This window comes from Halichoerus grypus, chromosome 7 (genome assembly GCF_964656455.1).
Source record: "Halichoerus grypus chromosome 7, mHalGry1.hap1.1, whole genome shotgun sequence".
Classification (NCBI taxonomy): domain Eukaryota; kingdom Metazoa; phylum Chordata; class Mammalia; order Carnivora; family Phocidae; genus Halichoerus; species Halichoerus grypus.
In genome coordinates, this window is record NC_135718.1 from 125,021,174 (window position 1) to 125,039,632 (window position 18,459).

General features: G+C 32.9%; 1 protein-coding gene across 4 annotated transcripts in view; it reads left to right on the forward strand.

The window, feature by feature from the left end:
* Positions 1-416: 416 nt before the first annotated feature.
* PTPRC (protein tyrosine phosphatase receptor type C) overlaps positions 417-18,459 on the forward strand; it is a 118,241-nt gene continuing 100,198 nt past the window's right edge. For all 4 annotated transcript variants that reach the window (XM_036068576.2, XM_036068579.2, XM_036068580.2 and 1 more), the window contains exons 1-2: positions 417-520; positions 602-717. In XM_036068576.2, the coding sequence (XP_035924469.2) occupies positions 645-717 (73 nt within the window). In that variant the 5' untranslated portion in view covers positions 417-520; positions 602-644. The remainder of the gene's footprint in view (positions 521-601; positions 718-18,459) is intronic.

The window sequence follows — 18,459 nt, forward strand, 5'->3', positions numbered from 1 at the left end:
AATGACACTGGTTGCAAAAATTAACCAGATAGGTAATTGTTTAATTGTTCACTTGGTCATTTTGAATCAAATACATGTATTTTCTACTAATTCAATCCTTGTGTCATCTTGCCAACCCCCATTTTGGTATATCCACCCTGGGTCTGTTTTATCATCTTGTAGGTAAAAAAATTCTTGATTATTTGGGGGGGGGAGGATATGATTTTTTAAGTCATAATGAATAGTGTAAGGGAGTATTATTTGGAGACTTAAAAAAACATCTTCCTTGAAGGAAAAAATCTTTTAAAAGGCCTACTAACTTGGTCTAATTACTTGAATTAAGGAAGTAAGATGCTTTTGCACTGACTTTGAACAACTTTCTTGACTTCCTGCAAAGAGGATTCTTGACAGTATTTTTGGAGAAGTTAGTAAAACCGAATCTGACATCACTACCTAGCAGTTTGTGTAGCTAGCAAAGTGGTTTGTTCTTAGGGTAGCAGAGGAGGAAATTGCTCCCTGTCTGATAAGACAACAGCAAAGAGTATGCATTCATTTCTTTTATTTTTGACTCAGTTTCACAAAGAAAACCTTTTGCAGAGATAACTATTATTTTGCCTTTCAGAAGGACGCATGCTGTTTCATAGGAATACGGCTGATTTCCAGATATGACCATGTATTTGTGGCTTAAACTTTTGGCATTTGGCTTTGCCTTTCTGGATACAGGAGTGTTTGTTACAGGTAAGTACAAGGATATTAATCTATCCTTAGTTATTTTTTTTTTTCCTTGTGGGGGGACGTGGGTTTGAAATAGACATAAAAATAAGTTAAGTGTTGGTGATTGGAAATGAGGAAGCTCACTATAAAATGGTCAAAGCTATTGTAGCTCAGAGAGACAAGTCTTGCTATGTGACAGAATACATTGTTACTGTTTAAAAAGGCATAAATGTTTTGGGGAAAAAAATCACAATTTAAAAGAAACGTCTATCCGTATCTTTGTTTACAAACTGTTCAAGGCTATTACAAAAGCAATGTTGTTACTTAACCCTCAAATACGTGAATATAAGTTTATGAAAGTCTGAAGAAATCTTAATGACAAAGCAAGTGAATTTTCATCCTTTTAACAAAAAATGATTTTTTAAAAGTCATAATATGGCTTTGGTTGCATGTAAGCCACTCTTTCTTTTTGAACTGGAGTTTGCTTCCTCAAATTTTGATTACTACTGAAATATTTTTATTGAATACTTAGCTATATGATAGTTTAAAATAATACATTTGGGTATTTAACAAAATATTAATTTTATGCATACTCTCAACACAGAATATATTTCAAAACAAGTTTTTGGTTTTTTCCTAATAGTTTTAATGATTATTTGCTTTGGAAATTTTTACGGGGCCACCGCCCTTCCTGGGTGATGGGTAAATATTAGAGCCTTGATGAGATAAAAATATTTAAACTCTTAAGAGTCATGCAAATACTATATTCTATAGGAACATGTAATGGGGAATCTCAAATACTCATTTAAGTTGAAGATCTTGGTATATTTGTTATCTATTTAATGGACATTTCTTGAATAGTTTCGGTTTGGGTCATGAGTGCATTTCGGTTGATTGTTAAATGTAACTAATAAATCGATATTTAATAGATACTACTTATGATGTAGTATCTAAAAGCTGTTCTTCATTATTGAAAGGACATTGAAAATGGCATTTTTGTAGAAATTCCAAGTAAGTTTTTAAAAAAGGGAAAAAATATTTTTTAAAAGTCTTGCTTACTTGAATTGACTTTGAAATCTGTTTTTGACTTTCCACCACTCTTCTTTCCTCTAAAAGGCAGGGCAGTAGCTGCCTCTAGAGCTTGTTACATTGTCAGTTGATACTTTGTGTAACCAAGAAGAGTGGAAAGCAGTGTAAAATACTGTTTGGTTTTTAACTGCAAAGATGGGTTAAAATTTGTTTATAGAAATACAGCATTTTGTCTTAATACAAAAAATGTTTATCAATTTACCTTCCCTATAAAATGAGTTTATCATAACCAAAACCAAATTATAATGAATAATGATTTTAACCGAGTGATAATATATATATTATCATAAATCAGAGTGAATATTCATTAAAAATTCCCACTCAAGAACTGTTGCAAAGCATTTCTAAATGAGCACAAAGAAACACTGAAGTATTTTCTAAGACACAGAGCAAATCACCACAAAAATTTTAACTCACTCTATTAAGGATTTTTACCATAAGAAATATCTTTCAATTTATGATCAAAATAAGAGAATATACTTATTTTTAGAAAAAAACCATAAGAATCTAATTATCTATGTCTGCAAATCTTACTTATCCTTTTAGGTTCTGAGGGATGTTTTGTAATTCAATGTATGATTTGGGAAGTTATTAATGTTTTAAATTATATTTTTCTTTATTAGCAACAAATGAGTTTGATTGTATGCTTGATTTTAATGTGTTACAATTGAGTTTAGTGATCATAGGAAGTATTAGGCTTCTGGGCATCAAATTTATATTGTGTACTCTAAGGGAATAAAAAACCAGAGCCAAATGTAGAGAGACATCAATTAATGGATAAATATATGCACAATTCAGATGTGTTATTTAATACCTAAAGTACAAATACAGGCAAGGCAAAATTAAACTTTGCCATGGCAACAATGCTGGGTTGAGTTTTATGCAAAACTTTCTAATCTCTTTGCTCTGTGCCTCTTTGCCATGATAACTGGAAACCTTTGTTAAACATTTCTAAATAATTCTAGGGGATGATGATAGTTTTGAGAATGCAGATAGAGATGAGTGTTCTCTGACTCCAAAAAGGTGTAAAGCTAGGCAAATCTATCAGTCTATAACATACCAGCTAGAGTTTATGAGTTAGATTATGTGAGTTATGAGTCATAACAGTTTAGATTCATTTCCTGGTCATAAGTCTCCATTTTCCCAGCGACATTAAAAGAAATATTTCATGTTACAAACATGTATTATGCCTTGCACATCTCAGGCTTTCAATACAAATTATGAATTGAATTTAATAAGCAATCTTATTAAGTCCTAAATACTCCACAATTTAGAGATTTGTGGGTATAGACATTATTTTTTATGAATCTTTTACAAGTATTTTTCTAATAAAAATTTGCCTGTGATCCTTATCATTGCTAGAATTTGAAATGCATTTTGTTTGAGAAAAGGTAAGGTAGACTTAGGGATCTGTCTTTCCTTTTCCTCTCTTGTTCTATATAATTAAGTAGAGGGGCAGAGTGGTTAGCTTGGGGGGCTAGGTCTTTTCTCTGTTCTGGGATACTTGATATCCTTTCACCAGTGACAATTAACTAGTGTAAAGAATATAGATATTTAAAAAAAAAGAATATAGATATTTTGACACTCTTCGTATAAATACACATATACTGATACACACACATATATATTCTAGTGTTTATGTGTGAATTATACAATACACACATACACGTATCTACTTATCTATCTTCTGGTTCTTCATATTTGTCTGCTTTTAAATATTGGAGTTCTATGGGCTTTAATCCTTGGCCAGTTTTATTCTTGTTTTCTCTGTTCAGAGTTCCTTACCATTACCTGCTATCTATTGATGATCCTGATTTTCCATCTCCAGACTCATTTCTCTGAGGTGCAAGAAAAAAAAAAAGAAAAAGAAAAAAATCTGAAATATATTTAAATGCTCCTCAAGTCTTATAATTTTACTTTTTAATAATCTTTAAAATCTTTTCCCCTTTCTTTATCTCCATTGACATCGCCTTAATTCATGCCTTTATCATTTTTTACCTGGAGTATTATTATAGTTTCTCAATCTCTCCGCAGTCTCATCCATTTCCTTCTATACTCTACACCTTAAAAATATAAAATAAAAGGAAGAAAAAAACCCTCTGATAACTTCTCATTGCCTTTGGTATACACGCTAACCTCCTTGCCAGAACAACTGAGTCCACCAGTGAGCTAGGAGCTGGGCCTGGGGCTGGGCAGGGAGTATTTTGTCTTTTTTCCTGTATGATTCATTAACTCACAGGAAGCAGTTTCAACACTCTGCTTGGCTCATCTACACTTCCTCAGGACCTTGAAGGCTCTGTGCAAGTCCTATTTCGTCTTGAATGTTTTCTTCTGTCACTCATGCCACAAAATATCTCCACTGAAATTGTAGACATTTTGCCACCTTTCAGTGGCATTTTTCACATACTATTTCAATTTGTTGGTGGTGGTGGTATTAGTATTATTATTTACCAATCAGTGTATTTTCTTCCATTGTAACCTGTGTGTATTCGCAAACTATGTTTTATGCCTTTTTCTGTATCATCTGTACCTGATTTCTTACCAGATACTAAAAAAGTAATGGATGTTTTTTGACAAAACTGAAGGTTATAATAATGAAGGAGAAAGAGAAGAACACAAAAAAATTCAGAAATAGAAGACAGAGGACGAGAGAAATGTGAGACAAAATTTAGCCAGAGGCAAAGTGGAAGGATAGAGGGAGTTAGACAAAGTCATCAAGATTAAATAAAATAATTTTGGATTTGGATCTTTATAGGTTTTACATTTTTTAAAATTTAATTTGTTATTATTATTATTATTATTATTATTATTATTATTTTGCTATTTCCTTATTTCATCTTCCCATTTTCCCTCTTATCTGGAAGGCCCTCCTAAATTCTTAAAAATCCATAGTTCAAGAATGTTATTCCTAAGTATTTCTTGGCCTACTCTTTGGACATTTTTGCAAATGTTATTTCATTTGGTGGGTTAGTTTTGTTCTTCAAATATAGGTGACTCTAGGAAGAAAAGTAAGGAATCAGGCGGGGGAGGACATACTCATCTAACATAGGGACAAAACACATGGAGTCAGGTCCAGTCCTTGAGAGCACAGCCATGGACACCAGTAGTGTTGTGGGACTGTTTCCAGGGCTCACTCTATGCATTGCATTCTGTGCACACAAAAAGTTTGTAGGGAGTCTGGGTATCATTTCTTACTAGACAACATGATAATGAATTTCAGTCTGAGTGGGTAAAAAGCAGAGATTTATAGTTAGGTCGATTAGTTTTGTTGGTGAAAGCACAGTGTTAAAACACACAAGGTTTTCTGTTCAGATCATGTATATGTAAGTTACCTTGGTACAGAGAAAGAAATTTGTCATCACCAAACACCTGTGATCTTTTTCAGTCATCATATAAATTTATGGGAATATTTACACAGGAGAAAATTGGAATGGAAATTGAACTTAATCTCACTTTAAACTTAATTTCAGTCTAGTCTAAATAGCTGTGTCAGTACTAGAAACCCAACTCCATACTATTTGCCTATCACTAAAGGATTAGTGCTATGACTTTTATATACATAAAGGTAATACTCTTAAGGGAATGATGAAGAAAAAAATGAAATATTGCAAGCTATTCATTTAGCCATATGATATGATATCTATTTCTACATAATACTGAAATATATAGACATACTTTGTGTACATGGCCATAATCAACATTTAGATGAGAAAATATCTAATCATTGCCTAAAATTTTTAATATGCATTCATTTTTATATGTCAAGGTGCTACTTCAGTTTCAGTCTGTCAAGAGTCTTAGAAATGGATACTGTAAGCAGAGAATTGTGTGTTCAGGAATAATAACAAAAACAAAAAAAGATATAGAAACAAAACTTTGGCATAAATACACATTAAAGTCAATGTTAGTGAAATATATAAGCACCTTCCATGTGCATTCATATCATTAACTGACTGACCTCTGAAAAGATAATCAACAAGGTTATCAATGCTTTTATTAGATTCTTTACTGAAGACCCACTCAAACAACTTTAACATCTTCCATGGTACTTAACTATATATACAGTGTTTAAAGATTAAACATTTATTTCCTACTAAAAATGAGCCACAAATGCCTGAAATGAAAAAGTTATTTTACTAAAACTTCAATTTCTCCTATATATACTGCATGTGAGATAAAATTATAACTACATGCAATGATATTCCAATGAAAATGATTGCCATTCATATATTTAAAAACTATTTCCAACCAAAATGTGAACATCTGCAGGAAAATCATCAGCCCTTCAAAAAGGTGATCTGCTAATATTGGAGCACAAATCAAGAGCTAAGGGCAACTGAGCATCACACTCATATATATTAGAAAATGAACAGCTACTCTGGCAATCTTAACAAAAAGCATTGATATGCAAGAAGAAACTCTGCATTGTAAATATTAGTAATAATAAATTGTGCTCATAGTCATGAAAATAGATTAGAGAATCCTATATAAATAATAATGATGTTAAGAGATGATAGCAAAGGGACGATATCATGGCAATAAAGTGTGGTCACCATATTTTAAATATCTCCACTTAAAGAAAAAGAAAACAGTAATTTGTTTACTGATAAAAGAAATACTAAGCATCACAGGAAATGAGTCAGCTGCCATACTGTGTTGGAGATGGCATTTGGATCAAGATGCATTTTAAAAATCTAATTCTATGAATTGTATGATCTCTATTCAAATCACTTTCCATTTTTGATACACAGTGTCCTCATCTGTAAGCATTGAAATTGAGAATATTTGTGAAAATGCTTTGAAAACTATGAGATACCTTGCAAAGTTATATATTGTATTTACATGATCCTATAAAATCACAGCACATAGCTCTTTATCATTGACACATGATTCCAAATCACATCTCTTCCTTTGAGAGACTCGTAGGAGATACAGTTTAAGGCTATGTGGTAAAGGAATAAACCCTTAGAGATCTTTGAATTCTTTTAACTTTGCATCCCCTATTTTAGGGATTTTTCAGGCTACTCTGGATTCTACCTCTTAAATAGTTTGTAAATCCAACTCTTTACCAGATTCTTATCATTTCTTATTGTAACAATAGCTGCAATCTTGCCTCCCTTCGATCCCTAGTGTGTTCCTACCTACCTCTACTAGGATAATCTCTGTAAAAGGCAAAACTTACCTTTGTACATCCTTCCTTCAGTGGCTCCCTATTGGATAGAGAATATACTGATCCCATGATTTCGATCCCAAGGATGCTTAAGAAAATAAGCATTCCATTAGAATATACCTACATTTATGAGTTTTCCTTGAGAACAGCTCTCACAGAAAAAAAACTCTATTAAGCCAAGTTAATTCCCTGAGTATTTTTATATAGCCTGATTAAATCATTACCAATTTTTTCATTAAAAGAATTTTACTGAACTAATGTTCAATAGCATTACTTTTCGTTCAATTTTTATAGTTACTATTAAATTCATGAATCAAGTTTTTTAACCACATCCAATTTTACTGACTATAGACTTATGCCTCTGGGAATTTTCCTTTATAGTTATTATATTTTTGAAGTGAATTTTTTTTGTCAAATAATATAGATCTAAAGTTCCCAAAAAGGTTTTAATTCTTCTTTTTAGCCAGAAACAACATTACTTCTGTGCAGTTTTAGCCATTGCTTGTTTCTTTCTCTCTCTCTCTTTTTTTTTACGTTTCAATATTACACAAAATGTAATTGATCTAATGTCATTATTTACTTCTGTCGAATTTTAAATTGGGCAGTATTAGACATTTTCAAATTTATATTGTGCTGATATATCTATCATTAACAACCATTTTGTGATTGAGAGCTCTTTCAGCAAGATCCATTTTGAGATTTTTAAGGGTTTTGATTATTTCTCAAGTAACCAGTGGAAACTTCAGAAATACTTACAAGACTGCTGTAGAGTCTAGAATTGCATTTTAACTCTCATTCATTTGTGTGGCATTCTTCTTATTAGCTTATACACCTTATGCCAACTTCTTACTAATTGGAATAGCAAAAATTAGAGAGAAGAATCAAGATGATAAGTTTAATGTGTTCAATATACATCAGTGGGTGAGATCAAAATAAGGTGTCAAATCATCCTACTTTTGTCTCTGCATTTAGGAAAAATAAAGCTATTAGCATGGTATACACAGCTTTAATTTAATCCTGCCAGATTTTTCTAGCTTTATCTGTAACTTTGTGACATGTACTCTACAGTTGACCCTTGAACAATGGAGATTAGGGAGGTTGATGCCCTACACAGCCAAAAGTCTATGCATAACCTTTGATTCCCTCAGAATTTAACTACTAATAGTCTACTATTGACCATAAGACTTCCTAATAACATAAAAAGTTGATGAATGCATATTTTGTATGTCATATGTATTATATACTGTATTTTTATGATAAAGTAAACTTGAGAAAAGAAATATTAAGAAAATAATAAGAAAAAAACACCTATAGTACTATACTGTATTTTTTTAAATAATTGTTCAGAGGTTTTATTTTTTTTATTATTTTATGTTAATCACCATACATTACATTATTAGTTTTTGATGTAGTGTTCCATGATTCATTGTTTGCATATAACACCCAGTGCTCCATTCAGTATGTGCCCTCCTTAATACCATCACCAGGCTAACCCATCCCCTCACCCCCTCCCCTCTAGAACCCTCAGTTTGTATTTATCAGAAAAAGTCCATATCAGAAGTAGACCTGCACAGTTCAAACCACTGTTGTTCAAAGGTCAACTGTATACTCCTGTTGTAACTTGCATTTTCCTAAAAATATAATGTTTTCTTGTCTCTAAACTGTTGGCCAGGTTGTTTCTTCTTCCCTCCACATTTTTTTTTTAAACTCGGCAAATTATAATTGCTCTTTAAACTTTAGTTCAAAGAAATTTACTGAACTAATGGGCAACTTCCTCTGGGCAACCCTCCTGCATGTCCCCTGCTCTTCCAGTCCTTTCACACCTGGGCAGGTGTTCGTCTGCTGTGATGATCCCATGAATAACCCTCTTGGAGATCTCTTTATTTGGCTGTCTCTCATAGTAGCTGGCGAGCTCGTGTAGATCATCATTGGGTCTCTGCGTATTTACCAGTGAGCACCTGCAGGTCCTTGGAACTTGTTTGTTAAATGAATGGATAGTTGTCAGTATAATCTAACCCTGTATGTAGAAAAGTACTTAAGAACTCATAAAAACAATTTTAAATCTGTCCTTTTGTTGTTGTTATTACAGTGAATTATTTATAGTAAAGTTTCTACATGATAGAAAAGTTCAAGAAATGGAAGAAAAAATTGCTTAAAATCCTTGATCACACTTTTTCTTTCCCTCTTGTCTTCTATCTCTGTTTTGATTATGTGCTATGTATAAAATTGCACATCCAATTTTTTTCCTAAGTAAACCATGATTATTTTAGGCAACTTGAGAAACACAGAAATGAATAAATAGGAAAATAAAAATCTCATGGGTTCTCAAAACCCATCACTAAAAATTTTACCAGTCTAGCTAAATCTGTTTATTTATTCATTATTAACTCGTTTCATGAACAAATATTTTATGAGTGCTTTCCCTGTACCTTCCTTCAGCTGGGAATGCCATATTCTATGCCTAGCCCTGGAAGTCTATATTCTCATTGTGGCAATGGCTGCTTGGAGACGGGGTTTTAAATCTTCCAAATTCTCCATAAGCTTTCTCCTCAAAGTAATAATATACCTTGCAACAGATAATTAATTGTGTTCTCAATCTTTTATAAATTATAGATTAAAAAATTATTATTTTAAAATCTGCTTATAATACATTATTTAAGTAAAATCTCTGTTCTTGCCAGACAACATCTAGGCCCCTGTTTCAACTAGATTTCTTCTGTAGGCTTTCAGTTATAGAAGTTCTGAAGCTGCCACTGAGTTGTGTAGGTTATTATTAGATATTTAATAAATAAAGTTGGTAGATGCAAAGAGGAACTAGCCAAAAGTCCCAATTCTCTTTGGTTTGTTTGTTTTGTGATTTAAGCTGAAAATAAAAGCTTTATTTGGAGAGACATGTTAAAACATACACACATACACAGCATGCAAACAAATCCTTAAATTTTTTGGTGATCTTTCATAGCAATTTTCCAAGGTCATCAGCTAATAAGGGCTGATATTTCATCCTGGGTCGGTCTGATTCTCGGTCCATTCTTTTTCGACTGGATTACTCAGGCTTCTTAGTGGTTAGCCTAGTAACCAGGTAATTGAGGACGTGACTACTTGATGGTAGACAAATCACACCAGGACTAAAGGGTGGTTGGTAGTGTCTCAGAGGTCATTTGTGTGAAACATACATTTCAGCCCCATGCAGCTTATTTAGCTACATAGGTGAAAACATTGGGTGCCCAGCCACTTCCATATCTTTAGCAAGATCTAAGCCACCTAAGATTTTGTCTCTTATAAGAAAACAAAAGACATCTTTGATTAATTTGTATTTACTATGAATGTTGATGCTGCATTAATAATGCAGAAGTAATGTTGCCATCATCTTGAAATGGAGCATAAGAAGGTACACCTCTGAGTCTGTCTGGAGGTGAGTGATATGACAGAAAGAATGGATTTTCCCCTACCTAATTTGTTTTTGATATTACATAAAGTGAAAGCCATTGAATAATTTACCAAAATATCTAGATTGTTTTTTGTTGTTTTTGAAGTGTAAGGGAAGTAACTTGACCTTTGTTAAACACTTTGATCATGGAAAACACATGAGGTTCTCATCTTATTCCAGGAAGTGTAGACACCAGATAAGCTTTTTATAGTTATCCAAGAGGCATATTAAATGAATCTGGTAGAGCTATCTTATAGTTTTCTACTCCAGGGACAGGTTGGCTAAAACTCAAGGTAGTGGAAAGAATAAAAAATATGTTTATTGTTTGGTTACTGTGATAAATGTGGGCTGTCAATCAAATAACTTAGGTCAAGTATTCTACTTTGAATTCTTAGACTCAGGTTTCCAAATCCCTTTTTTGGTTTCTAAACTAAGATTTTAACTTATGCCTAATAAGTCCTAAGTCTTTCTATTTTTTTAGTGACCATGTTTTTATTTTCTGAATTTACTGATGGAAGCTTTAGGTATGTTCAAGATACGTAGTAGCTAAGAAAAAATAAATTAAGCAGAAGATATCAGTTCAGAGCATTGACTGTGAGAGGGAGTGATGATATGTGGGAAGTAGATAAGCAAAAGAAAAGGGCCAGGGAGCTGATGAAAATAATTTAAAGAGATAATACTAGAAATATTGAATTCAAACAAGCTCTAACCTTTAATGTGCTTAAGAAATCAGTCTTTGAAATGTTGCCTGGATTCCATTTTGAGCTTTCCAATTAAAAACATTACCTTTTAGATCCTCAGTTTCCTTATCTGTACAATGGGAATAATAGTGGTAGCTATTAAATGAGATAATTTATTCATTGACTTAGCCATTTTTAAAATAGAACCCCTATTATGTGGTAGGAACTATTCTAAGTGCTGACACAGTGGTAAATAAAACAGAAAAGGTACCAACTTTCATGAAGCTTACATCTTAGTAAAAGAGATAACGAAACCAAATAAATAACTGAGAAAGTTTCAGATATTGATAAGGGCTGTGAAATAAAACAGTGTTTCATGATAGAGACAGACCAAATTGGGGAGTGACTGGCCCTTTTGACAGTGATCAAAGAAGGCCTCTTAGAAGTAGCATCATTAGGTTGCTAACATTGGCTGACAAGAGTGTAAAGATTTTTGTAAAGAAGAACTGGCAGGTGCAAAGATTCTTCAAAAAAAGCAAAAACTTGGTAGGTTCAAAGCAAGGAAAGGAGGTCAGGTGCTTGCAGTATGGTGGGTAAAGGCTGCGTGGTTTGTGGTGAAGCTGGAGAGATACGTAGAAGGGTAAGGTCTTTGTTGGAAATGGGCCTTGTTGGAAATGGAAAGAATTTGGATTTTGGATTTTTGGATTTTTACCTTAAGTGTGAAGAGAAGAAGCTATTTGGAAGTCTTAAGCAGAGAATAAGCTGATCTTATTTCCATTTTAAAGAGACTACTCTGGCTGCTGTGGGAATAGATTGGAAGTGAGTTAAAACCTGGAGACCAGTTAGGAGCCAGTTGGATTGGTGGAAGGGAGAAAGGGGATGGTATCCAGACTAGGTGCTGGCAGTAGAGGTGGAAAGAAAGGTCAAATGTATATAGAATCAAGAGAAGTTGCTGTGTGAAAGAAAAATAGGAAATTATACAGGACGACTCATTTTTTCCTCATGAGCAGTTAAAATGAGAAACTCCCCAGTCAGGGTAGGCAATCAAGGGTTCTGTTTTATCCATATTAATGCTTGAATTCTCATTAGACATCCAGCTAGAGATATCTAGAAATCAACTGGAGTTATAGTGTGGGGCTCATTAGGACTAGATTGGAGCCATACATTTGGAAGTCACTGTATATAGATGGAATTTAAAGCCAAGGGACTGAAGACCTTATTCTGAGCCCTGGGACACTTCATATTTGGAGGGATTGAGAGGAGGGACTAGTAAAAGAAAAAGTGAGAAGGGGTAGCCAAAGTGGAAAAGGAAAAAAAAATATTTTGCTTTGGATGTTGAGAAAAAGAGCTGATGATTTAAAGGGCTTAGCACATTTGTTGGCATATAATGAGAATCCAGTTAATTTCACATAAAAGTCCAAATTCATGTCTCTTGAAAGGCTGATTGAACAGTGATTGTAAACATACTTATTATTGTCAAATATCCCTATTTAACTTTAATACTGGCACAAAAGTAAGTATGAAAATAATTTGTAACAATATTCATAAGAATTAAATATATATGTATATGTGTGTATATATATATACATATATAATATATACCTCCCTTGCTAGCTTAGCTATTAGAAAAAAGAAGAATATGACTTAAAATAATATTTTAATAAAATCTATGTAAAGTGTATTGAGAGACTAATGAATTAGTAATTTAATTGAAAATGTCTTGAAAAGTAATGTTATGTTGATTCCTTTGTGTGGTATATTTTGTTTTGATGCATATTTATAAAAATCTTTAAAAATACTATTTAAGCTAATACATGGACAGGTTAGGAGGTTTTCAGAACATTAATTGGTTACATAAAAGTCTTATTTCTAAATCAAATTTTAAATCTTTCATTTCTTTGAGGAATTTGAAAAATAATTGGTTATTACTTAGGCTTATATTAGGTAGGACCGAATAGCCTTGATAATTATACAGCTTACAAATAGAAATTTGTCCTTTTGGGAATATATATATATTATACATACATACATATATATGTAGTTAATAAGATAAATAGTGCTACCATGTGCCAGGCACTATTCTCACACTTTATAAATGTGATCTCATTTAACTTAGGTATACATATACAAATCATTATGGAGTCTTGCTTATACTTGTCTTTAAATTCAGTAAAGTTGTTAATTTATTTCCCTATATTTTATCATAAAATTTACTGATTATCATATTCTAAAAGGGAATAGCTAAATTTAATTTTTCTTGTTCTAATTTTAAATACTAAAATTGAGAAAGAAGGACAGAAGAAAGGGAACTAATAATGAGCTCCTCCCATTTGCCTGGTGCTAAGATGCTTCGCCTGCATTGTACTATTCAGCTTTATCTTTCTTTCTATATTTTGTTTCTAATTGTTCAGAGTATTAAATGTTCAAATAAACCCTGGTCACTAGTGTGAACTGAGGAAAACAGAATTATGATTAAACCAAAAGAATAAGCAATCTAAATACTATTGATATTTGTTGTTGTATTATGGTATTTTGCTCAAGTTGAAAACTGGGCACATCAGATGTCTGGGTAGTTTACTATGATTTCAAAAATGAAATCATATTGAAAAGGCTCAGCACGGGAGAAAGTTGTGTAGCTTTCTCTTCCTGCCCTGCTTCATTTTCACAAGGATATAAAGCCATAGTTTAAGCACATCTGCTTCATAGCAGAGAGAGAGAGAGAGAGAGGAAGAGAAGGATTGAGGGCAGAGGGAGGGAATGAGAGAAAGTGAATCAGTTTATTGCAAACAATATTTTAGTGTGTGGAAAATAGATAATCATGCATGCAGGCACTATCATCAGTGAGTCCGAAAGCATAATTTATTGTAATGCAGAAAATCTAGCTGTATGTAAGTAGGGAAATAAAAAGCCTAAGTAAACCTACGTAATCCATTTTAAGATGTGTTAGCTCAATTATGCAAGAAAATGTCACTATTTCTCTGCCCCCTACTTTGAGGATAAAAGTTGGAATGAATGGAAATAACTTTCCATCTTAAAAAAAAAAGAGGAGTCAGTATCATTTCAATGTGCAGAGCTGGGATACCACATGGCAACTTTAAGAACAAATGGAACCCACAAGTCCATCTACATGTTCAAGAAAGAGAGGTTCTCACACAGAGGAAGATTAAAAATATTTTCAGGGTGATCTAAAGCAGAAAATCACCAAAGCCTTTGAAATCAAAGATTTTCCCTGTTCTAAGAATAGAAGGTGGTTTTATGTTGAGGGCAACTAGAAGGCATGATGGAAGAACTATAGAGAATGGCTGGTGGGAGATCAAAGGCAAGTAGAACCTCAAAATTCTGGAAGTGGAGCAAGTCAGATACAACATAAGGAGTACTTCAAAGACAAGGAAATAAGAATAATAAAAGTATCTTTAGTTGTCAAATGTAAAATGTGTGCCAGTTTTGTCACATTTTATTTTTCAAGAGCCCTGTAAAACCAAAGACATTTTCTGTTAACATCAACCTAACTATACATATTTTTCTCATCTATCTTAATTAGTCAATTTTCCAAAAGAAAAAAAATGCATTATGCTCAGAGTCCAAAATGTCTTTTTTTGTTGTTGTTCTCCTCACTAGAATGCCTTCTCTTAAACTAAATTTTAATATTTACATTTCTAAGTATAGGGTGGCCAGAGAAAATGAATGAGATATCACTTCATAAAGTAGAATGAGATGAAATAATAAAGGAATTGTTACATTCTCCAAGCATCTGCAAAACTATAAAGGAGTGCAGAAATTCTGTTATTACTGTTATAATTAGCTTCTCTTTTGGTTTTTTCACTTTAAGAGTTGGAATCTTGATTTAAAAAATAAGAAAGAGTTTGCATATTAATCTATACATCCAAGTCCAGAAATAATGGAATGTTCAAACCACTGTCAATGTAGATTCTTATTTTGTATTTAAGCCATCCTACAAACATTTGTATTTGTTAAAGAGCTAAGAAGAAAGAATCAGTGCAACCTACAATGCCATGATTTTGTAGAATCTTTGCTCTGGCATATGTTTTGTCAATTTATGAAAGAAAATGCTTACCATGGACCTATTTTTTGCTAAAATGTGACCTTTATGACCTTTAGATTTTAAACAAGCAATATGTACATATGGGGTTTCTGGAAAAAAAAAATCATGTGCTTTTAATTTTAATTCATCCATTATTCTGTTCCTTATTTAATTTAGAATATATTTCTATAATTCCTTTAAAACCAAAATAAAGCATGATTCATTTAAAAATTTATTCTTGCTTTCCTTATCCATGATTTTTTTCTGAATTAACACTTCTGAAGGATATCAGATACCATAACTTGTCCTTCACTCTAGGCCTCCATTTTATGGGCTGAACATCTGGATTTGATGGCCAAGAAAACATTTCCTTCCGCTGACTTTTCTAATAATCTTCTCTAACAGATACACATCCTTCACGTTCGTCAGTAAAATTGACATAATTTTCATGTCTAATGTTTTAACACATGATTAGGGGATTTTCTTTGGCTAGTTTTTAAAATACATTTTAATTTTGTATGAAAATGATATTAAGAACCAGTCTAAAAAAATATTGGAACCACAGATGTTTTCCTTTATTGTATTCATTGATTTAAGATCCACCAGCATGTCGTTAAAATGTCCAGAGGTTAACAATAATGATGGCACGTGGGGTAAATTAAAATTCTTTTTGTGAAAAAAAATTATTTAAATTTTATTTAATACCTTATTTTCTTCTAATTGAAACAAAACTAGCTAGTGGAATGAGACACTCCAACGTTTAAAATTTCACTCTCTTGTTTTATAATGAAAGGGGATTTGAAATTAGGATATTTAAGAGTTATATGGCACTCCCAAAATTTATTCATTCAGGTTACAAGTACTAGTTTTGTTTTCACTGAAGAGAGGACAAGGATACATTATCTCTTAATATCTATTGTCCTACTTTACAATTGTAGCAACTGATCTACTGAACTCTTCAATCTGTAAAATGTAACACGTAACAAGCAACTTTGGTACCTCTCTCCCTCTAAATATAGGAATATTAAAATGAAAAATTTAAAAACTGATCCATGTCTCTTGTCTACAATATTTAAGTTGCTAAGAATGAATTTACAGATCCAAAAATACTTTGGGGAACTTTTATCTCAGGAAATATATCATTGGGTTTCAGTGAATTAATTAACCCATTCAATGAATTAATTAACACTGCTATTTAGATGGCCGATTTTCTTTTATTTTTATAGTCTCTGTATTGCAGGTATATAGTCAAAATAAGTTAATATACACATAGGATATAAAAGGACCAGAAGAACTTGTCTTCACATTAAAACAATAAACAATGAAGATGCCTTTTTAATTTTAGATAATGCATTTAAATTTTATTAGGTTCTTCACTATTTACTGAGAGTCAGTATTGTTCAAGACACAGGATTCTATCAAAGTAGCAACAATATTTCCTACCTTTATTTGGGTTTGGATTCCTAGAGAAGAAGTTTTGAAGAAAGAGGAAGGGAATTTGGAAATTTGGAGAGTACAATAACATAAACCATCAGTATTTACATAATAGTACAATTTTACAGAAAAAGGAGACTAGAAGTCATCTAGCTTAACTCATCTATTTTACAAAAATTAGAAAACTGAAACTCAAAAACATTTAGTGATTTGTCCCATGTTTTACCAAAAATGAAGGAACTTGGCCCAGCATTCCTGCAGTGTTAGTCACGAGGTTTTACCCATTTATTAGGTTTGCCTGATATAATGAAATAGTATCAGATTGGACATTCAGGGACACATTTTGAATCCTTAGTCTATCATTAATTCCTTTTCCCTAGACTTAGAGTCTGACATGTGGTATTGGATAAATTATTTAACTTACTTAAACCTCAGTTCCTTTTTCAGTGAAATGATTGCTTCTTTCAATTTCTCAGCCTCGACTTGATTGATATGTTGGGTTGGATAAATGAGCTGTCCTGTGCATTGAAGGATGTCTCACAGTATCCCTGGCCTTTACAAACTAGATGCAGTAGCTCACCTCCCTCCTCTCCCCCCGCAACAGTCATGACAACCAACAAAAATGTCTACAGGCAATCAATGTCCCTTGAAGACAAAATTGCCAGCCCTCACCACCTTCCTTAAATTAGAAACACTAATTTATTTGAAATCATTTCTTTAGTACTTACCCAGCAGTAACACTGTGCTATTCTAGACCACATGTTTAACTCTTGGATGCTTCATTAGAAAGCACTCACTAAGCATTATTCCATGAAGTTTGTTGTGTACTTATTACAGTGACCAAAGGGGGCATCATAAAATTTTTGGAAACAAAATAAAAGATCAGGGGTGCCAGGATGGCTCACTTGTTTAAGCATCCGATTTTCGATCTTAGCTCAGGTCTTGATCCCAGGGTAGTGAGTTCAAGCCCTGCTTTGGGCAACACGTTGGGCATGGAGCCTACTTAAAAAAAAAAAAAAAAGATCAGAAATATTCACAAGTAAGAAATTTATAGTATCAATGAGATATTAAGTATTAGGAAGGTTTAGGAAGACTTAACAAAACAACATTAAAACTATTCAATATAATTGAATAATTTTTCACGTAAGACTTATCTATATATTTACCAGTTGTACCAAAATGTACAACAACAGTTTACTCATTGTAGAGACTCACTCCAAATCATAGGTGTCCACTATGCATGTTTCTTTGTAAGACCACTTTAACTGTGTAGGGCAATTATTTCTGGTAAGATTTGCTAGGGCAAATATGAAGTATTTCGTAGTGAAAAGGGTCACAGGTATATTCTCATCCTTTGCACAGGGAAAAAATAGACTCCTGTTATCCTCAGTTTTAAATTAAAAGATTCTGTTGCTTCCCTTTCTTTCTCTCCTCCACCCACATTTTTCCCCAAGTGGGTCCAGATATCTGCCAATAGAAGATGAGAGCCTCCTATTGAGACAGTTTATGTACAGGTGCTACAAAGGGACATTGGGAATTTGTGTCTAGCAATTGATAGCTGATCAGAGAGCTGGTCTGATGAACTGAGCTACACACTGCAGGGTGACTTTGTCATACATTACTACAAATTCCCCAAGGAAGTTTACTGACTTGTGGTTTTAGGAGAAATACACGTCATGGAGACGGCCTGGGGGGTGGATGCACAAGGAAAATTTGTTGCTACAAAGTGGGAGTTGAGAGCTCAAATAGGTTGGTTATGTTTCGCCAGATGGAGATAAAACTTGAGGCAGCCACATCCTGTGACTAGAAATTGTTAAAGTAGGCAGACTTCTATCCGGAAATAATAGTAAAGTGCACAAGACAAGGAGACTAAATTAGAGAGAGGAAATCAATTTTGTTTAAATTGGAAGATCTTTTTCTTGAT